The sequence below is a fragment of the Salvelinus namaycush genome, chromosome 21 (assembly GCF_016432855.1).
Source record: "Salvelinus namaycush isolate Seneca chromosome 21, SaNama_1.0, whole genome shotgun sequence".
NCBI lineage: Eukaryota > Metazoa > Chordata > Actinopteri > Salmoniformes > Salmonidae > Salvelinus > Salvelinus namaycush.
This window is the reverse complement of record NC_052327.1, coordinates 9401967-9425583: the sequence shown is the minus strand read 5'-3', so window position 1 is coordinate 9425583 and position 23617 is coordinate 9401967. Positions and strand designations below refer to the sequence as shown.

The window sequence follows — 23617 nt, the reverse complement described above, 5'->3', positions numbered from 1 at the left end:
CAAGAGGGGACATAACTATGTGAGAATGCTGTTCATAGACTACAGTTCAGCCTTCAACACCATAGTCCCCTCCAAGCTCGTCGCCAAGCTCGGGACCCTGGGACTGAACACCTCCCTCTGCAACTGGATCCTGGACTTCCTGACGGGCCGGTCGCAGGTGGTGAGGGTAGGCAACAACACCACTGCCACGCTGACCCTCAACACAGAGGCCCCTCGGGTGTGTGTGCTTAGTCCCGTCCTGTACTTGTTCACCCACAATTGCGTGGCCACACACAACTCCAACATCATCATCAATTTTGCTGTCGTCACAGAGGTGGTAGGCCTGATCACCGACAGCAATGAGACAGCCTACAGGGAGGAGGTCAGAGACTTGGCAGTGTGGTGCCAGGACAACAGCCTCTTCCTCAACATCAGTAAGACCAAGGAGCTGATCGTGGATTACAGGAGAAAGAGGGGAGAGCACGCCACCATCCACATCAACAGGGCTGTAGTGTAGCGGGTCAAGAGCTTCAAGTTCCTTGGCGTCCATATCACTAAGGGCTTAACATGGTCCACACACACCCAAACAGTCGTGAAGCGGACACGAGAAGATGCTCTCAGGAGGCTGAAAAGATTTGTCATGGGCCCTTGAATCCTCAAAGTTCTACAGCTGCACCATAGATAGCATCTTGACTGGCTGCATCACCACTTGGTATGGTAAATGCACCGCCCTCGACCGTAAAGCACTACAGAGGGTGTTTAACTCTGCATCATTGGGAAGGGCTCGTAAGCAAGCATTTCACCGTAAAGTCTACACCCATTGTATTCGGCGCATGTGACAAATAATAATTTATTTGAAAAGCCTCTGAACTTACGTGGCTAACCACCAGTCCACACTGGCTGCGGGCGAGACATAGACACTCCCCAGAGTAAATGTGACCCAATGCCAGGGTTTCCGTTAGCCAGTAATAGCCGGCTTTTGGCCGATATCTTTTTTTATTTTATTTTTAAAAGCAGATTAATAAAATTGGCAACGGCCAATTGTCCGGGAAAAGGACCAAAAATCCCATTGCGAAATAACGTTTTTTTGCCTATTAATCGATGGAAATACATTATGCGGTTAATTTGCATAATTCTGTGGAAATAAATTGGCGTGTGTATATTCGTTATGTATCTTATTCATCACATGCACCCAGCATGCAGATACAGAACCTTTGAACAGAAAATCTGCTGCTTCAGCTCCTCAAACAGCTCTTTCGTTGCTGCTGGAGTGAAATGTGCTTTTATAAACCCAATCATTGCGCAACAATTCTAAATCGCGTTGCATCTTTAGATCTTCCCTCTTTCTAAATTTCGAATGGATATTTTCATCTTGGTCACATGGAACCGCTCGCATGTGCGGTGCGCTTTTGACAAGTGTTTTTGTGCTAATTGCATCATGGAATGAACATTTTCGCGTAGCCTGCTACCTTGTGCGCATTGCTGCGCTTACAATGTGAAGAAATAATAGTTTATCAACATGTAAAGCTAAACATTCTAATCTGTTGCATCAGCCTCATTGCCTTTTAAAGTTGTTTTATGTAGCCCAGGCCTACTGGTTGTATGAATTTGGAATCTATCGTCCCACAGTCTGTTAGGAATAGGCTATTTCTTTATCTACAAGGTGACGAATAGAATAGGTCAACTTTTCTACTTTGGGGTATAGTAGATTGACATAGGCTAGTGATTTTGCTGTTTGTTACTTGTCTTGTTGGCTGTGGAAAAGTAAATGTGGACAGTTATGCCTCATTTACATCGTAACGTGTTTCATTATGCCATACGTCATCTTCATGCAATCTTGTTCAGCTACTGGACGGAGAGTTTAAGGAGGTTTTCACAATGCAAGATAAGATGGAGGAGAGCCTAGTGTCTTGTCAGGGATCGCATTTATTTTGTGAGATTGTCAAATATGACCTTTTTATTCAAGACAGGTGGAAACATATTGTTTCAGTTGATAATAAAACATGTTTTGTTTACTTTTTCCTGAACTTGTTTCTATAACTTTATAGCAAGTCAAGCTAGCTTACAGAGCAGTTAGCTAGCTAAAATCTAGGCTATACTGTAGCTAGCGACCTCCACCTAATAATTATCATAAAAAACAAACGTCATTACCATCACAAACTAAAACGGGAGGCAACAGTTATGAAGTATAATTGGCATAACAGTAAATTTGTATTATTTAACATACTATTAAAATAGTACTCACTTATAGGAATGTGTAATTGTTTACAAGTTGCTAGCTATCCCATAAATCCATCGTCCAAAACCACATATTTTTTTCTTCTTCAGTGGTTCGGCAACTTCCTGTTCTTCGACCTACTGATGAACTGAGCCTTCAACCGTAAGGGGGCGTTGTGATTCCACTCCGTTGTGGACGGTCCCCATTCAAATGAATTACCTCCATGGCAACGTAATGGACTAGTTATGGTTAATGTGAATGGGGCATTATTCTAAAATCTTCAAAGTACACATCGGAATTCGGTTAAGAATTCCATGTTGTTGCGTCCTCGACTTGCATGGTCTGTTAAGATGAACTACCATAATCTAAATGTGATTTGTCATTCTGAGCACTGTGGTTGGATGCCCTAATCGGGTTATGCACCCAATGCGTATGGGTCCGGTTAATTTTTGGTAAATGAAAATGCTGCCGGTCAAATGTGCGGCGGCACATTTTCTTAATGGAAATACTGGCCCATGCAATGTTTTTGTAAGCTCCCTCGGGAGCATCGGGCTATTCTTACTACTGGCCTGAAACTAGGCCCCGTAACTCCAAACGACCGAGATGTGTGTTCCTGGGCCCCGATGAGGCTATTTGCAGAGGTGTTTACAGATCATGCGCTTGTTTGTGATGCATGCCTTTCCACCACAAGCCAGAGCCTTTCTCTTCACATCACAGCAGTTCCTCTGCTGCTGGTACAAGACTTAGCAGCCTCTCAAGTCAAACCACAGTGTAGTGTGACTTTTCGATTTAAGTGCTGATAATTTCATAGCTTTGAAAATAAAATCGGTTTGTATTTTTTTCCCCATATTGCAACAATGGGTAGCATAGACAACCCCCTTCCTGAGTAGCTACAGTGTATGCGCACATTTGTTCCATAACAATATTTGCAGGACCGGAGACCAGAGTTGGCCACCCCTGACATTTTGATTATTTACTTTGTTTATGGTTTAGGTTGGGTTAGTATTATTTATTACTAGTCGATAGGCCCTGAGGCCAAAGAGTTGTTTACACATACTTGTTTACTTGTCTGCCCCAGAGAGAAAGTTAAAACCAGTCATGCCTGTCCAGCCTGCCTTAAAGCTCAAGGTGAAAGCCACTGATTTTGTACATTCAGTACTACCTGCATCTGATAAGAGGCTTGGCGGCTGCTTTAGTCTTATGGGATGTTTACAAGACGTCTTATGAGAGCAGACAATGACAAGTACAGCACAGCATGTCATGGTATAATGCACTATTCTTCAGGCCCTGATTAGACATGACTCTGGAAAAATAGGGCAAGCTGTTCCAGCCAAGGACTGCAGTGAGGTGAACCATGAATAACACAGAGGGGGCAGGCATTGACAGAGGCAGCGCTAACACTTAACTTCAGCAGGTTGTTATTGTAAAAGTCCATTTGTTCTCTATGACATCGCCTGCCACAGTTAAGGTTGAGGTTGCCGAGATTAGATGCAGTGCAGATGGCACACTGCGACTTCTCAACACCTAACTATATTACTTTGCCTTTGGCATATGCAGGAGCAAAGAGGTGTTGTTACCGAGGTGCTGTTATTTGGTGCTATTTGTGGAACAGCACTTGATTAACACTAAGGTAGGACTGTCATAGTGCCAGTGACGCAACAAGCTGGCAAATTGAACACAACCAAAGAAAGACATCAATCTAATGCAAACTGGGCACTTTTATTACTTGGGTGCTTGGTTCCCATTAGCCATCCACTTCCATTAATTGTATTAAAATCATAAATGTCCAAGTTGAGTAGCAACGGGAAGTATGTGGGTTGACTTTATGACATGGCAGTGCACCACTTAGTGTTATTGTAACGGTGCTTGCATCCCAAATGGCACCTTATTCCCTGTATAGTGTGCTACTTTTGACCAGGATCCATAGGGCTCTGGTCAAAAGTAGTGCACTATGTAGGGAATAGGGTGCCATTTGGGACAGAACTGGTACCTCTAGGAAAGAAGATGAAATACCCTGGGCCCTTTTAACTACTTATTGATCCTGGTCCTATGTTGAAACACTGAATCAATGGTTTTACGGAAATAGTATCTCCGCCAACATTGTATCAAGTTAATAGCTGCCAACAGTTACAAGGCTGGTGAATGAGACTAGGCAAATCGTATATATCCCAAACCTTGCCCCAAACCTCCAAAAACCGACAAATCTAAACCTGAACCTTAATCAGTCAAGTGCTCCTGCTTTTCATGTCTCTTTCATGAATCCTGTGGCATAGTCATTCATCTATCTCTCTCTTTTTCCTTCCATCCCCTCTCTGCAGTTCTTTGTTAGTGGGCTCCAGGTTCCACTGCTCCAGGCACCAGGCTCCGGGGCCTCTGTGGTGCTCCTGATGCCCCTCACCCACACTTGAAGATCCCGGGTGGGCGAGGGACTGGCAGGGATCACTCTCTCGGCCTGTTACTACACAAGGTGAGAACCCCAGAGGCAACTTCATTGCAGTCACTGATCAACAAATCACATCAACCCGTAAATAGTCCTTAAGTGGTCATGATAAATGAGTCTGAGCCTTGCCGGGCTCAAATGAATGCCCTGAAAAGCTGAATATCATTGAATGATTTATGCTCTTTATGCTGAGACAACACAGGAATCCTACATGCACTTCCTATTTTGCCCTGATCACCCCATGTCAGCATGTATAATGTACACATTGTACTGTCAAAGTAATAACCTGATAAAAAGGTGTCTTATGTACAATTATGGTACATGAAAATGCTGCTGATCTATAGCTCTGGCAGACAATATTGAAGCCATATATGGTTTGAACAGAGGCAGTCAAAATAACTGAGAAAGGTTATCAACCATAGACTCTGTACATGGTGATCTAGAAAGTGTGCATTGTCCAAGAGTTACTATCAAGTCAAATCAAATGTTATGTCACATACGCCGAATACAAAAGGTGTAGACATTTAGTGAAATGCTTACTTACGAGCCCTTTCCCAACAATGCAGAGTAATAAGTACAATAAAAAAATGGTAACACAATAAAATAACAATAATGAGACTATATACAAGGACTATGGTACAGAGTCAATGTGTAGGTGATTGAGGTAATACAGTGCATTCGGAAAGTATTCAGGCCCCTTGACTTTTTCCACATTTTGTTAGGTTACAGCCTTATTCTAAAATCAATCTACACACAATACTCCATAATGACAAAGCAAAAACTGTTCTTCTGAAAAATGTAAATATCACGTTTACATAAGTATTCAGACCCTTTACTCAGTAATTTGTTGAAGCGCCTTTGGCAGCGATTACAGCCTCAAGTCTTCTTGGCTATGATGCTACAAGCTTGGCAGACCTGTATTTGGGGAGTTTCTACCATTCCTCTCTGCAGATCCTCCCAAGCTCGGTCAGGTTGGATGGGAGCGTCGCTGCACAGCTATTTTCAGGTCTCTTCAGAGATGTTAGATCGGGTTCAAGTCCTGTGTTGTCTTGTCTGTGTGCTTAGGGTCGTTATCCTGTTAGTAGGTGAACCTTCACCCTAGTCTGAGGTCTTGCTGGCCCAGAGCACTCAAGTTTATCTCTGTACTTTGCTCCGTTCATCTTTCCCTCAATCCAGACTAGTCTCCCAGTCCCTGCCGCTGAAAAACATTGTGACAGCATGATGCTGCCACCACCATGCTTCACCATAGGGATGGTGCCAGGTTTCCTCCAGATGTGACACTTGGCATTCAGGCCAAAGTGTTCAATCTTGGTTTCATCAGACCAGAGAATCTTGTTTCTCATGGTCTGAGAGTCTAAGCGGGCTGTCATGTGCCTTTTACTGAGGAATGGCTTCCGTCTGGCCATTCTACCATAAAGGCCTGATTGGTAGAGTGCTGCAAAGATGGTTGTCCTTCTGGAAGGTTATCCCATCTCCACAGAGGAACTCTGGAGCTTTGTCAGTGTGTCCACCGGGTTCTTGGTCACATCCCTGACCAAGGCCCTTCTGCCCCGATTGCTCACTTTGGCCAGGCGGCCAGCTCTAAGAAGAGGCTTGGTGGTTCCAAACATCTTCCATTTAAGAATGATGGAGGCAATTGTGTTCTTGGGGACCTTCAATGCTGCAGAAATGTTTTGGTACCCTTCCCCAGATCTGTGCCTCTACACAATCCTGTCTCGAGCTCTACGGACACGCACTGTCAATTGTGGGACCTTATATAGACAGGTGTGTGCTTTTACAAATCGTGTCAAATCAATTGAATTTACCACAGATGGACTCCAATCAAGTTGTAGAAACATCTCAAAGATGATCAATGGAAACAGGATGCACCTGAGCTCAATTTTGAGTTTCAAAACAAAGGCTCTGAATAGTTACAGTGGGGAGAACAACAACAACAGTATATATTTGATATACTGCCGATTTTGCAGGTTTTCCTACTTACAAAGCATGTAGAGGTCTGTAATTTTTATCATAGGTACACTTCAACTGTGAGAGACGGAATCAAAAACAAAAATCCAGAAAATCACATTGTATGATTTTTAAGTAATTCATTTGCATTTTATTGCATGACATAAGTATTTGATCACCTACCAACCAGTAAGAATTCCGGCTCTCACAGACCTGTTAGTTTTTCTTTAAGAAGCCCTCCTGTTCTCCACTCATTGCCTGTATTAACTGCACCTGTTTGAACTCGTTACCTGTATAAAAGACACCTGTCCACACACTCAATCAAACAGACTCCAACCTCTCCACAATGGCCAAGACCAGAGAGCTGTGTAAGGACATCAGGGATAAAATTGTAGACCTGCACAAGGCTGGGATGGGCTACAGGACAATAGGCAAGCAGCTTGGTGAGAAGGCAACAACTGTTGGCGCAATTATTCGAAAATGGAAGAAGTTCAAGATGACGGTCAATCACCCTCGGTCTGGGGCTCCATGCAAGATCTCACCTCATGGGGCATCAATGATCATGAGGAAGGTGAGGGATCAGCCCAGAACTACACGGCAGGACCTGGTCAATGACCTGTAGAGAGCTGGGACCACAGTCTCAAAGAAAACCATTAGTAACACACTACGCCGTCATGGATTAAAATCCTGCAGCGCACGCAAGGTCCCCCTGCTCAAGCCAGCGCATGCCCAGGCCCGTCTGAAGTTTGCCAATGACCATCTGGATGATCCAGAGGAGGAATGGGAGAAGGTCATGTGGTCTGATGAGACAAAAATAGAGCTTTTTGGTCTAAACTCCACTCGCCGTGTTTGGAGGAAGAAGAAGGATGAGTACAACCCCAAGAACACCATCCCAACCGTGAAGCATGGAGGTGGAAACATCATTCCTTGGGGATGCTTTTCTGCATAGGGGACAGGACAACTGCACCGTATTGAGGGGAGGATGGATGGGGCCATGTATCGCGAGATCTTGGCCAACAACCTCCTTCCCTCAGTAAGAGCATTGAAGATGGGTCATGGCTGGGTCTTCCAGCATGACAACGACCCGAAACACACAGCCAGGGCAACTAAGGAGTGGCTCCGTAAGAAGCATCTCAAGGTCCTGGAGTGGCCTAGCCAGTCTCCAGACCTGAACCCAATAGGAAATCTTTGGAGGGAGCTGAAAGTCCGTATTGCCCAGCGACAGCCCCGAAACCTGAAGGATCTGGAGAAGGTCTGTATGGAGGAGTGGGCCAAAATCCCTGCTGCAGTGTGTGCAAACCTGGTCAAGAACTACAGGAAACGTATGATCTCTGTAATTGCAAACAAAGGTTTCTGTACCAAATATTAAGTTCTGCTTTTCTGATGTATCAAATACTTATGGCATGCAATAAAATGCAAATGAATTACTTAAAAATCATACAATGTGATTTTCTGGATTTTTGTTTTAGATTCCGTCTCTCACAGTTGAAGTGTACCTATGATAAAAATGACAGACCTCTACATGCTTTGTAAGTAGGAAACACTGCCGATTTTGCAGGTTATCAAATACTTGTTATCCCCACTATGTAATTAAGGTATTTATGTATGTTTTTTTATAAATGTGCGAAAATTTCAAAAACATTTTCACTTTGTCATTATGGGGTATTGTGTGTAGAGTGATGAGAAATGTTTAATTGTATAAATTTTAGAATAAGGCTGTAAGGTAACAAAATGTGGAAAAAGTCAAGGTCTCAATACTTTTCCGAATGCACTGTATGTACATGTAAGTAGGGGTAAAAGTGACTAGGCAATCAGAATAGATAATAAACAGAGTAGCAGCAACGTATGTGAAGTGTGTGAAAGTGTGTCTATCTGTGATTTGATTAACTGTTCAACAGTCTTATGGCTTGGGGGTAGAAGCTATTCAGGAGCCTTTTGGTCCCAGATTTGGCGATCCGGTACCGATTGCCATGTGGTAGCAGAAAGAACAGTCTGTCTTTGGTGGCTGGAGTCTGTGACAATGTTTTGGGCCTTCCTCTGACAGCCTGGTATAGAGGTCCTGGATGGCAGGGACCTCGGCCCCAGTGATGTACTGGGCCATACGCCCTACCCTCTGTAGCGCCTTACGGTCAGATGCCAAGCAGTTGCCATACCAAGCTGTGATGCAGCCAGTAAAGATGCTCTCAATAGTGCAGCTTTAGAACTTTTTGAGGATCTGAGGGCTCATGCCAAATCTTTTCAGTCTCCTGAGGGGGAAGAGGTGTGCTCTCTTCACGACTGTGTTGGTTTGTTTGGACCATGATACGTCCTTAGTGATTTGGACACAGAGGAACTTGAAGCTCTCTACCACAATATCCTTTAGGTTCTTAATAACCATCTGTGCTACTGTGGATGTTGAACACACACATTTTATATATTTATTATTTTTTACTTTTCGTGGTATCCAATTGGTAGTTAGTCTTGTCTCATCGGTGCAACTCCCGTACGGATTCGGGAGAGGCGACGGTCGAGAGCCGTGCGTCCTCCGAAACACAACCCAACCAAGCCGCATTTGACACAATGCCCGCTTAACCCCGAAGCCAGCCACACCAATGTGTCGGAGGAAACACCATACACCTGGCGACCGTCAGCATGCATTGCGCCCGGCCCACCACAGGAGTCGCTAGAGCGCGATGGGACAAGAACATCCCTGCCGGCCAAACCCTCCCCTAACCCAATTGTGCGCCACCCCATGGGTCTCCCGGTCGCGGCCGGCTGCGACAGAGCCTGGACTCGAACCAGGACCTCTAGTGGCACAGCGACGCAGTGCCTTAGACCACTGCGCCACTCGGGAGGCCCCAAGCACACACATTTGAGTCTCTTTGCAAGTGTATTCGCACCTGAATCTGCTCTACCCTCCTTCTCTTTGCACACACTTGCACACACACACGTGTGTCCTTGCCCCAGACATGTGACTGTCTCAGAGTGGGCTAAGAGGGTTAGGCTTAAACAGATCAGTCACACCTGTGATATCAACATCCTTGCCTCGCGTATGAAAGAAAGAGCCCTTTCATTGACAGCAGAAAGCTCGCAGCTCTACTGTTACCCACTGTTTTATTAGGTACCACCAATGAGAAGAGCAAAAGAGAGGTGGGGGGTCAACATTAAACACATTTAATAACAAAAACAGAGGTGGGGTCGTATTGGATACTGTGTCCAGTTCAATTTCTGAATTGACTGACGTTGAAATTAGTTTTACCCAGTGAATTTTTATATATATATATATATATATATATATATATATATATATATACACACTCGATGACTGACAGGAAACGCTTTCTTGAAGCCATGCTTTTACATTGTATTATGTGAGCTAAACATACAAATAAAAACATTTTCCTTAACCCTTTACACTCATGGGAATTGGCATAGAAGGAAGAAATATGAAAAGCATAAGCATGGAAGCAATTGAAAGGGACCAGTTTCGAGATTATGGGAAAATGATTAGACCAAAGGTGAGGACACAACAGCTCACCTGACACAAGAATGAATCCAAACATTCCGCTTGATTTTGTGAATTTTACATTTACTGTACTTTTCGCAGCAACGAAATCTGAAAATACTCTGGATACATTCAGGAACATTATAAGAATATTCCTGGAAAATGTGTGGTAGGTGAAACATAAGACAACAAAAATGACAAGGGTTTGAGTGAGAGGACTAACTGGTGTTTCCAATGGAATTAAAATAATGAAAAGGGTGTTGCAAATACTAGACATTTGCTGTACTGTATTATTAGTAATCACCTTCAGTCCCACATTGTGGATGTGTTAAGTGCCAGGTCTCTCTCCATTCAGAGACGTCAGAATCAAGCCTGTCTGCCGGTCAGGACTCCATCACATCATCTTGCAAGTCTCCCAATTGCCGGCTCCATAGATGCATCTATGAACACATTCACAGTCACTGTTCAATTACCGATGGCAGTTAGGATAGGTGATATCTGACAAACATATACTATGTTGAACAGGTCAGACTAGACCTACCTAATTCTGGTCTCCCCATCGACGACGTTGGTGAGCAGGCAAGAGGTGAAGCAGGAGGTAAGGTCTTTGCCAGGGCCCCATTGATGGGCATGGCAGCATAGATCGGCTCCTGGCCACTCATCAAAGAAACTGGTCAGTCACACACAAACACACACACAAAGCACTGATTACATTATCAATGGTGGTTATGATTAGCATGGTAGAACCAACCTGATCGCTGCATTCACCTTTCTTTCTATTTCCCTTCAGATATCATGATATGTGAAGTGAAATAGAATGGGAAAACACAGCAATCAGGCTGATTCCACCAGCTTAGGTTATGAAGGTGAATTGGGACAAAACTCAAAACTGTTTTGACCAGGTCAGATGTCACTAACCTGATTCAAGTGTCCTCCCCGTTTAATGTATAGGAATGCTCACAGCGAGGCCATGTCTGTGTAATGCTGAGGGTCCCTGCGTTGGTCTTCTCTATGTTGCATGTTCGGCTGCAAACTGGACATCTTTCGAACAACTGCAGCAGGCAATCCTCATAAACAATGTACTTCCTCATCTTATGAGGTGGTGTTGACTGGGAGGGCCTGTGACAAGTTGAACCAATAGACAGCCAAGTGGTCAATTGCATTTTGTTATAAAGAAAGGACAACATATTTTGAAATTGCACTTCACAACCAAAATGAAAATACACAAACTTGTATGAGCTACGACCTAAGTTGTAATGAGGTAGCTAGCTAGCTAGTTAACTAGCTAGCGAACTACGCTAATTTTAGCAAAAAACGTAAGCTAGCCTGCCTCACTAGCTAACGTTAGCTAGCCTGCCTCGCTTTATCAAAAGATAAACTGACACGTGATGTGTAAGTAGTTATTATTATAGACGTCACCATGAACGCATTACACACATCTACATGTTGATTTATACGTTTTTCATTAGCAGAGTAATCTAATAGCTGGTTGAGAGAATGCCAAGAGTGTACAAAGCTGTCATCAAGGCAAAGGGTGGCTACTTTGAGGAATCTAAAATATATTTAGATTTGTTAAACATTTTTGGGTTACTACATGGTTCGATATGTTATTTCATCGGTTTGATATCTTCACTATTATTCTACAATGTAGAAAATAGTAAAAATAAAGAAAAACCCTTGAATAAGTAGGTGTGTCCAAACTTTTGACTGGTACTGTATATATTCCAGATTTTTCAGGGGCTGCAGCACCCTCAGCACCCTTATTTTCCGTGGCTATGGCAGTGATGCTGCCCTCATATTATTATTGCTGAACATTGGGCTTCGCTATTATCATATTGCCTATGGTCCAGGACATTATTCAATGATTTAGTTTCTTTCCCAGTTTATAACCAACCTGACTCAGCTAATTATTAGAATCAGGTGTGCTAGATTAGGGTTGGAGGCAAAACCTACAGGACGCTCTCCAGGAACTTGGGTGGGGAGCCCTGCTTAAACTATACTGAACAAAAATATAAATGCAACATGGAACAATGTCACTAATTTTACTGAGATACAGTTCGTATAAGGAAATCAGTCAATTGAAATAAATGTATTAGGCCCTAATCTATGGATTTCACATGATTGGGCAGGGGTGAAGCCATGTGTGTGGCATAGGCCCACCCACTGGGGAGCCAGGCCCAGCCAATCATAATACGTTTTTCTCCACAAAAAGGCTTTATTACAGTCAGAAATACTTCTCCGTTTCATCAGCTGTCCGGGTGGCTTGTCTCAGACGATCTCGCAGGTGAAGAAGCACGATGTGGAGGTCCTGGGCTGGCGTGGTTACACGTGGTCTACGGTTGTGAGGCCGGTTGGACATACAGCCAAATTCTCTAAAATGACATAGGCGACTTATGGTGGAGAGATTAACATTCAATCCTCTGGCAACAGCTCTGGTGGGCATTCCTGCAGTAAGCATACCAAATGCACGGTCCCTCAAAACGTGAATTATCTTGGCAAAGGAGAAATGCTCACCTTTTGAGAGAAATAAGCTTTTTGTGCATATGGACATTTTCAGGGATCTTTTATTTCAGCTTATGAAACATGGGACCAACACTTTACATGCTGGGTTTATATTTTTGTTTAGTATATATTTTTGTTTCCATGATATTGTAAAACTTTGTTTAAACAATACAAAACAATTGATCTCAAACAACATATAGCCTAGCCTAACATTGAACGCATGGCTACAAACACAGGCACTGAATTAATTAAACTATTCGATGATCCTGTTTTTATAATTTGTTTGAAGAAACGCATATAGGCCTATATAGAACTTTACAAAACATTGCTTTATTGTAGGTATATGTAGCGTACGTTACTGCGTGAGAGCTGCATGGAATGTTTCCAATGCCTATGTTAGAAATGGCAAATAGAGAGACATTTCTCCTCCTTTCTCTGCCTGGCAAAAATTTACATTTTATATGACTGGAGACTTTGTCAGAATCTTTTTAAGACAACAAAAAATACAGGGAAGGCTATATAGCCAGCCACTGACAGTCTGCCGCTGACAGGTCTGTGGGTTCGTTGTGTGAATGAATGTTTTTTTTGCAATGCATCATTGCGACAATGTATGAATTTAGCCCATGGGATCACATCACACCAGAGCTAATAATTTTCAGTATAGTCTGGCTAATAAATAAACATTTTTATCCTGAATACAAAGCATTGTTGTTTGGGGCAAATCCAACACATCACTGAGTACCAATTCATATTTTCAAGCATAGTGGTGGCTGCATCATATGGGAATGCTTGTCAACTGCAAGGACTATGGAGTTTTTTTTATATATAAAAAGAAACAGAATACAGCTGTAAGCACAGGCAAAATCCTAGAGGAAAACCTGGTTCAGTCTGCTTTCCAACAGACCCTGGGAGACAAATCACCTTTCAGCAGGACAATAACCTAAAACTCAAGGCCAAATATACACAGGAGTTGCTTACCAAGACGACATTGAACATCGAGTGACCTAATTAAAGTTTTGATTTAAACCGGCTTGGAAATCTATGGCAGAACTTTCAAATGGATTTCGAGCAATGATCAACAACCGACTAGACAGTGCTTGAAGAGTTTAAAAAAATTAAATGGGCAAATATTGTACAATCCAGGTGTCCAAAGCTCTTAGAGACTTACCCCAAAATACTCACAGCTGTAATCGCTGCCAAAGGTGATTCTAACATATATTGACTACAGTATATCTAATCAAGATATATTAGTGTTTTATTTTTCATTCATCTTTAAAAGTGTTAGAATTTCTCTTTCACTTTGGAGTATTTTGTGTAGATCGTCAAGAAAAAATACAATTAAATCCATTATAATCCCAATTTTGTAACATAACAAAATGTGGAAAAAGTCAATGGGTGTGAATACTTTCGGAAGGCATTGTATATCACAGCTGTCTCGATCTTCCCCTTAAAACTGCATTGTTGGTTAAGGGCTTGTAAGCTTTTCACGGTAAGGTCTACACCTGTTGGTATTCGGCGCATGTGACAAATACAATTTGATTTTAACTTTCCCCCTCAATTTACATGATAGGCTACATTGATTTAGCATTATCCTATAATGTAGACTAGTTTTTGATATCCTACAGAAAGGATTTAAAGCTAGGGCAAGGTTTTTGGGGAAAGGAGAAATTGATTCGCTTATGTGTGAGTGAGATGCGCTGCAGGTGGCTTTGGTTGATGGGTCCTTTTAAGTGTGTGTGTGTGTGTGTATCAGCTTGCTAATTCTCTTTATGTCCATTCAGAAAGTTTCCTAAAATAAGCCTGTCTGGACTCTGACCTTGCGGTGGTCCAGAGAAACTGCACTACGGGAGTGATGCTGGGATAATAATTACATAAAACAGCACAATATAGTCTAAAGTTACCAGCAGTAGGCTTACCATGTAAGAGGACACGAATCTTTTGAACCTAAAAGACAATCTATTCAAAATTGTATGAGTAGACCCTCTCACAGTTGAGGCTTAGGGTATTATAATAGCCTGCAGATGAACAATATAGCTCAATGCTATTTTCTAAGACGCAGCTGTCACGACATGTCAGTCAGATGTTCAATGATAGGCGACAGTACGCATTCATCTCATTGTCTCTTTTCACCCACAATAGACATAATTGTAATCCAAACCCAACCTCGTTGTGACGCACTGAGGTTCCAAACTCAGTTATAGACCAGTTATAGACCGACTTTATGACCAAAATGATCCTATTTACACTTTGTAGTAAATTTTGACACACAAATCTATGTTTCTGACTCATATCGATGCCACATGGGCTGTTTTCAAAGGGATTAATTGTTTTTTTAGTGTCAGTCAGTCTTTAAATAGATGTCATTTTGTTCTTGAAACATTTAATTGAAATACTGTAGAATTCCATTCATTCCTATGGAGGACTGCTCCTACTGGGGAATACCAATGTGGCTGACTGGTGGCTTTTAAGCTTCTCATTGGCCAATACATAGCATCAGCAATCCAGGGTTTATATACTGTACTTCGTTGGTTTTACCTCAAATATTCCATGGGAAACTCATGAGATTTAATACAGTCAATAGAAAAAAAATCTGCATTCTTTCAAGGTTTAGAGAATTTATATATAATACTCTAATCCCCATTCCCACTCTTTTGAAAAACGCCATGGCCACTGTCGTTGTCTTAAATGAGCTAGGTGTCAGAGTGCTGTGTGAACAGTTTGTATGACGCAAGCACACAAATTATCTTCAGGAAATGTACCTTTTCGTCTGTCCTCCCTTCCTCTCCACTAAAGGACGAGAGGCTTACGGTGACGCGGGCAGCTCCTGTCAATGGGACACCAGCCATCCTGCACTTCCACTACCAACTGAGCGAGTGCCGCACGGCCTGCTGGGAAACAGCCCTCTCCTCGGACAGCCTCTTTCTGGAGATCCCCGCTGGGGCGCTGGCGGAGGGCAGCAAAGAGGGGTAAGCATAGGCACACACGCAGACAGGCAGACGGACGGACAGGCAGGGTGTTACATACAGCTTTGAGACACATACCCCTTGTTAAGACCTACCAGCTTGCCTGCAGACACCCATTACAGAAATGTTGGATGACCTGTTAGGTTACTAATTTCACATGCAAGTTATACTCTGACAACATTTATAGTATAAGGACAATGGAGTGTGCACATGCTAACAGAAAGGACGAGGTGGATAGCTAGCTAAGTCTGTCATTGTAGCAAAGTATTTATCAACAAATAATCTGATCTAATTTTCGTTCTATTATCTATACAATAGGCAATGCTTGATTTTAGCCCAATAGGCCTGGCATATTACCTCTTTCAAGGAGCTTTCAGTTTTGATAGGATTATTTTATCTAAAATCCTTTAGGCCTACCTACAGAAAAAAAATACACATCCCTGCACAGCATGGCAAGAGTGGCACAAAGAGTGTTAAGCGTCCCCAGTGGCTCTGCAAGCGCTGAGAGGGTATTCTCCTCTGCTGGCCTGCTCTCCAGGGACCAGACTCTGGCCAAACTCATGTTTCTAAAAATGAATTCAAAAGGCACATAAGACTGAGCCTAATAAGGCATTTTTTAAATGTATATTTAATTCTAAGTAAGTCACAGCTGATGTGCAATTTATAAACTATAATTATTTAATACAACTAAATGTTTAAATTCTGAGCGCTTCATGTCCCTGCCTAGTGTGTCACACATTCAAATGCTTCACTATTTATTTATTTGAAGGCTATAGCCTTGAAATAATTTAAATAATATAACCTAAATAATAAATAATAAATTAATCGTTCCTTCTTCGGTTACCTGTCTGGCTCCTGACCTATTTAGAGTGTTTTATATGCTGTTTAATACTGTATGACATGTAGCCTACTTGAAATTATAAGCACTTCTTACAGTCACTTTTTCCTGTTATTTATTGAAATACTTTTCATTCAAATCATATTTTATTTAACTCGGCAAGTCAGTTAAGAACAAATTCTTATTTACAATGATGGCCTACCCCGGCCAAACCCGGATGACGCTGGGCCAATTGTGCGCCGCCCGACGGGATTCTCAATCACGGCCAGATGTGATACAGCCTCTACAGACTGTAGTGACGCCTCTTGCACTGAGATGCAGTGCCTTAGACTGCTGCGCCACTCGGGAGATTTGGTTTCAATAATTCAAAACCAAATGGTAGGTCCAGGTAGTCAAAAAGAATAGATGTGTGTTGGTTAAATTGTGATTTGAATGAATGGAGTGAATTTGGAGCAGCAGTTTTATTTCCCTTTGGGCGAGGAGCGGTTTTTAGCGGAGCAGTTGGAAAGGACGTGGAGCGCCAGAGTGGTGTGCAAGCCACCGCTCCATGAGCAATGAGCGGGATTTCCGACCTCGCAACTCCACTCACATACTCTGATCTGGACCAGAGGAACACCTTTGTGAGAATTCTGTTAATAGACTACAGTTCAGCATTCAACACTATTGTTCCCTCCAAGATCGGCACCAAGCTCAGAGCCCTGGGTCTGGACACCACCCTCTGCAACTGGATCCTGCACTTCCTGACGGGCAGACCATAGGCTGTGAGGATTGGCAACAACACCTCCACCACACTGACTCTTAACAAAGGGGCCCCCCAGGGGTGTGTCCTCAGCCCTCTGCTGTACTCCCTGTTCACCTACAACTGCGTGGCTTTGCATGACACCAACTCCATCATCAAGTTTGCTAACAACTCAACGGTTGTAGGCCTGATAATCTACAACGACGAGTGAACCTAAAAGGGAGGAGGTAAGTGAACTGGTATTGAGGTGCCAGTACAACAACCTCTCCCTCAATGTCAGCAAAACGAAATATTTGATTGTTGACTTGCGCCGATCCACATGAACGGGACTTCCAATAGTCAGTAGTTTTAAGTTCCTCGGAGTCCACATCACCGAGGACTTGACATGGACCAACAACATCACCAGTAGTCAAGAGGGTGCAACAGCGCCTCTACTTCCTAATGCTCCTGAAGATATTCGGCGGAAGAAATCTGATTTACAGCATTTTGCTATGGTGCGAAGAGAAAAATGTGCAGTTTATAACGCTATTCTACACATTTTGTCACGATGGGCACATTCCCTGTGTGCTTGTTCGGTAATCCGGCCCTGCATGCATGTCCCTTACATATGACTAATAAAACTTGAAACAATGCATTTCAGGGAGGCTATTCTCTCTCGCTAGTCCAGTGTTTCCCAACTCCGGTCCTCGAGTACCCCTAATAGCACACATTTTTGTTGTAGTCCAGAACAAAAACACCTGATTCATTCAACTTGTCAAGGGTTTGATCAATAGTTGAATCAGGTATGTTTCTACTTGTCAACAGGGCCACTACAAAAATATGTACTGTTGGGGGTACTCGAGGAATGGGGTTGGGGAACACTGCTCTAGTCCACTCCTCTTATGAATAGAAATGAGCCATTTACGCTGCGTCCTCATGTAATATGTCATCAGTGTCATGTCAATATCCTCTTGGCACGGCCATGGCACAGTGCCAGCACCGTCTCAGCTAACGAGCTAATTCTAAGGGGCACTGCAGCTGCCACTGCATTATTATGTAAGTCTACTCTCTTATGTAAAAACAGTGCATCATCTCATTCTCTCCCCCTTCTCTTTCTCCCCAGGCTCACCAGCCTGCTGGAGTTTGCTGAGGAGAAGCTGAAAGTCAACTACGTGTTCTTGTGGTTCGATAGAGCCAGAGAGGATCGATGTAAGCGCTCCACTATTTAGTGCTGGATTCAAAAGAGGAGTGCAGCTAGAATTCTTATTTGAAACAAAAAAAATGTCACCCCGCCTCTGTTTTGGTGAAAAGTTCTGGATGGATGCAAGGACTGACCATCCATGATATCAAAAGTATAGTTTTAAACATGTTGAGGCTATACACTGTTTGTTTACATTTACATTGTGTTACTCTAATCTTGTAAACAATCTTATATTTTGATGAGGTATGACATTTAAACTAGGCTCATGGGGCATTTATAAGTTATATTCTTAAAGAATCAATGGCTATATATCATTAATGTATAAGTCATAAATGGATGAAGCAACTGCCAGTTCTAGCTTTAATGGGCACATAATTGGTGGTTAGCATTAGCATGCTAATTCAAGTCCATATAATGTACTTGGACTGTCCCAGTTAGATGTTTAGACTATGATACACATTGGAAAGCAAGGGTTGCAGTTCCTTTCCAACTGTAGAACATTTCATTGGAGAAAAAAAACATTGAATGGATAATGACATTTGATTGAGCTATCCTTTTGTATATTAATAACGTCCATGAAATCAAACGACCATAGCTTATAAGTACACTATACATACAAAGTATGTGGACACCCCTTCAAATGAACCACACCCGTTGTTGACCGGTGTATAAAATCGAGCACACAGCCATGCAATCTCCATAGATAAACATTGGCTGTAGAATGGCCTTACTGAACAGCTCAGTGACTTTCCACTTGGCACCGTCATAGGATGCCACCTTGACAACAAGTCAGTTCGTCTAATTTCTGCCCTGCTAGAGCTGCCCCGGTCAACTAAGTGCTGTTCTTGTGAATTGGAAACATCTAGGAGCAACAACGGCTCAGCCGCGAAGTGGTAGGCCACACAAACTCACAGAATGCGTAAAAATTGTCTGTCCTCGGTTGCAACACTCACTACTGAGTTCCAAACAGCCTCTGGAAGCAACGTCAGCACAAGAACTGTTTGTCGGGAGCTTCATGAAATGGGGTTCCATGTCCGAGGAGCCGCACACAAGCCTAAGATCACCATGCGCAACGCCAAGGGTCGGCGCAAAGCTCGCCGCCATTGGACTCTGGAGCAGTGGAAACGCGTTCTCTGGAGTGATGAATCACGATTCACCATCTGGCAGTCCGACGGACGATTCTGGGTTTGGCGGATGCCAGGGGAACGCTAACCGTCCGAATGCCTAGTCCCAATTGTAAAGTTTGGTAGAGGAGGAACAATGGTCTGGGGCTGTTTTTCATGGTTCGGGCTAAGCCTCTTAGTTCCTGTAAAGGGATATCATTGTACGCTACAGCATACAATGACATTCTAGACGATTCTGTGCTTCCAACTTTGTGGCAACAGTTTGGGGAAAGCCTTTTCCTGTTTTCAGCATGACAATGCTCCCATGCACAAAGCGAGGTCCATACAGAAATGGTTTGTCGAGATCGGCGTAGAAGAACTTGACTGGCCTACACAAAGCCCTGACCTCAAACCCATCAAACACCTTTGAGGTAGAATGGAACGCCGACTGTGAACCATGCCTAATCACCCAACTTCAATGCCCAACCTCACTAATGCTCGTGACTGAATGGAAGCAAGTTCTCGCAGCAATGTTCCACCATTTTTTTTAAATTTACCTTTATTTAACCAGGCAAGTCAGTTAAGAACAAATTCTTATTTTCAATGACGGCCTAGGAACAGTGGGTTAACTGCCTTGTTCAGGGGCAGAACAACAGATTTTTACCTTGTCAGCTCGGGGATTCGATCTTGCAACCTTTCGGTTACTAGTTCAACGCTCTAACCACTAGCCTACCTGCCACCCCACCATCTAGTGGAAAGCTTTCCAAGAAAGTGGAGGCTCTTCTAGCAGCAAAGGGGAGACCAACTCCATATTAATGCCTATGAATTTGGAATAAGATGTTCGATGAGCAGGTGTCCACATACACTACATGACCAAAAGTATCTTGATTAGAAGTGGCAGTGATGTTCTAGCGAAGTTAAGCTTAGATAGTGCTTCTAATCTGCTACCCAAGACAGAATGGCCACAACACTGGTTAATCCTGTCCTGGTCCTGCTAGGTTCACTAACTTCTCTGTATGGTCTCTCTTTCTCTCTGAACAGTATCCATCATAAAGACTTTCCACTACATGGGCTTTGAGGTGGTGAAACCCGGCAACCCTCTGGTGCCGGCTCGGACAGACCTCATCTTCATGGTCTACTCTCTGGAAAACAGCAGCTCCGATGAGGAGTGAATGAAACATTGTAACACCGGACCACCCTGCCGCTCCCTAGCCCACCCATGACCCCCACAGAACCCCTCCCGCCAGCTGCCTTCATCCCTGTCCCCCATCCTCAAACTGTGTGCCCCCTCCCTAACCCCAAAGATACTCTTCCACCCAAACCTCTACCCTTCTCATTGATTGGGTTGTCACACTTTTGTAGACTCTATTATAAGAGGGGTGTGCTGCTTGGGGATGCTAAGATCTCTGTGGTGATACATCTTCCCCTGATGAGCACAGCGGTGGAGCATGGAAGGGCGGAGCTTGGACCGAGTCATCACCCGATTGGTTCAGATTTTACTAATCGCCCCACCGATGGGCTCCACTCCATGCCAGGCTTTACATGCCTGCCCACAACAATCCAACAGGGTGACTTTTTGGCTGGAAGAAAAAGCATATCTATACTCTGACAGCTTGCACGGAATATCAAAGAGCCTGACTTGGGTCTTTTAATGTACAGCAGTTTCTATACAAAGCAGGGCTTGTTTAGTAGGGACAGCAATGTAATGGGTAGCATAAGGGAATTATCTTAAGGGGATATTTGCCTGTGTATGGTTGGGTCAACATGAATTAATTAATTGTTCTGCTTGTATTTTTTCTATGATAGGGACAAGTATAACACTGATCTTTCGGTTACAATTGCATTCATTCTATAACATATATATTTTTTCTCAAACTTTTGGGTATATTAAGTCATCATTCCTACTTTTGCGTCACTAGCTATGATCTTTCAGCTTACGGTTTTCTTATTTTCTTATCAGATTATAGTTAGCGTGATGTTAGTCTCGTCTGATATTTGAAAGCTGAGCGAAGGTTGTTGTTTTGAATGTTGGGTCAGGGCAATCTAGTTCACAGCTCTCTGCAGCAATGACGTGCGTTCCCCTCACTTGAGGTCGCTCAGCTACGCAATGAGCCTGTGAAACTAACAACACCTGAATTATTGAGCCAGTAGAGGTACATCGAGAAGAGTGGAAGAGCATTAAACATAAATGTTGTAATCCATTCTCACTCGGCACATAAGTCACCACATAGACATGGCTAGACTTAGCCCTCAACATAAGTCACCACATAGACATGGCTAGACTTAGCCCTCAACATAAGTCACCACATAGACATGGCTAGACTTAGCCCTCAACATAAGTCACCACATAGACATGGCTAGACTTAGCCCTCAACATAAGTCACCACATAGACATGGCTAGACTTAGCCCTCAACATAAGTCACCACATAGACATGGCTAGACTTAGCCCTCAACATAAGTCACCACATAGACATGGCTAGACTTAGCCCTCAACATAAGTCACCACATAGACATGGCTAGACTTAGCCCTCAACATAAGTCACCACATAGACATGGCTAGACTTAGCCCTCAACATAAGTCACCACATAGACATGGCTAGACTTAGCCCTCAACATAAGTCACCACATAGACATGGCTAGACTTAGCCCTCAACATAAGTCACCACATAGACATGGCTAGACTTAGCCCTCAACATAAGTCACCACATAGACATGGCTAGACTTAGCCCTCAACATAAGTCACCACATAGACATGGCTAGACTTAGCCCTCAACATAAGTCACCACATAGACATGGCTAGACTTAGCCCTCAACATAAGTCACCACATAGACATGGCTAGACTTAGCCCTCATCATTTTGCAAATACATTGAAGCGATATAAGAATGGGCTGAGACAGCTTTTCCTGGTTTCAATCCCAGTTAGAACTGTATACGAAGATATTCATTTGATCAACCAGAGCCCTTTTGTACTAGTAGTACCACCCCCAACAACACCTCTGCGCAGTTGAAACTATTTTGAGAGGGTTGTGGTGGGGCCTTTTCCGCCTAAGAAAAGAGTGCAATGTTCTGTTTTACACTTCAGTCTTACTGTATAATGTTCCCCATTTCCCACATTCATCCCTAGCTACCCAAAGCAATGTGGCAAAAAGGAAACCAACCCATGAAGGGAAAAGTCACAACACAAGCACTTTTGGTAGACACGTAAAATCGAGTGGAACTGCATTAGGGTCCATTACGGAGATGTGGCCAGCGCCTTCTATTTTGTTTTGCCGTGCAAACCAGACAGAATTGCCAAAGAAATAGTTAAAAAGTTCCAGTCAACAGTAATCCTATAGGACACTGGCTTAATTTTCTCTCTCTCACTAACAAGATCCCTAAAACAGTGCTAGGGTGACCTGGTTTGTTCAGGAAAGCAGTATACAAATATATTCCCCTACCAATAGCATTTTGTCTCAGAGGAACATGGTCAAGAGAGATCTGTGCTTGGGATCCTATGTGCAGGGCGCTTTCATTTTTGCATGTGTGTAGATGTCTTCATAGATGGGTTAGATGATGTCACGAAAACTATACACACACTTCAAAATGGGGCAGAAGTCCATGAGTTGTGATTCTGATTGGACAGATATCTACCAACAATGACAAGAATCTGCCATGTGGGGAATCGTAAATGACTCATTTTAGCTAGTTTCATCATGTTCTTGATACTATGTCTTGTTTTGACTGATTTCATGTCAATGCTTATGGCAAAATTTTGCTAGCTAGCTAACCAACCAACAACTGTAAAGATGTATTTGAGAGACAAGTGTTCATCATGCAAATGCATTTATGATTTCAATAAACATTGAAGAAATATAGTTTACAAGTCAACCCAGTCAGTTTTGCCCCATAGTTGCGCACGCGTCAGTTGTGTTGCTAAACAACCAACCCGTCTATAGCTGTTGAATGAGCAGTGACGAAAAATGTCTATTCATCTTCAGAGTTATATTTTGATGTATCTTTCTTTGTTGATTGTTTCTTATAGCCTAGTTTAGTTGTTTTGTTTACAGTGGCATACAGAGAATCATGAAATGGTAATCCATACTTGTATACCTTTTAACTTCTTCTGTGCGGAAAAAAAATAAAATTGTTTTAATCTATCTGGCTTGTGTTTGTTTATCCATCGGGATGTGTGTGCATAGTTGCTGACAATTGAGAGAGAATGTGTTTGAGTAAGAATTTATGT

At 43.0% G+C, this 23617-nt stretch overlaps 1 protein-coding gene and 1 long non-coding RNA gene across 2 annotated transcripts in view; one reads left to right on the top strand and one right to left on the bottom strand.

Annotated features, from left to right (window-relative positions):
• The window catches only part of oaz2a (ornithine decarboxylase antizyme 2a), a 28383-nt gene extending 4852 nt beyond the window's left edge, over positions 1-23531 (top strand). Inside the window, 5 exon segments of the mRNA XM_039017150.1 lie at positions 4516-4582; positions 4584-4664; positions 15364-15536; positions 18213-18298; positions 20435-23531. Of these exon segments, the coding sequence (XP_038873078.1) occupies positions 4516-4582; positions 4584-4664; positions 15364-15536; positions 18213-18298; positions 20435-20565 (538 nt within the window). The 3' untranslated portion in view covers positions 20566-23531.
• LOC120066063 lies at positions 9927-11231 on the bottom strand. The gene is made up of 3 exons (XR_005478728.1): positions 10987-11231; positions 10610-10738; positions 9927-10508 (listed from the first exon to the last, which is right to left on the bottom strand). It is a non-coding gene; the product is annotated as an uncharacterized LOC120066063 (long non-coding RNA).
• Positions 23532-23617: the final 86 nt, after the last annotated feature.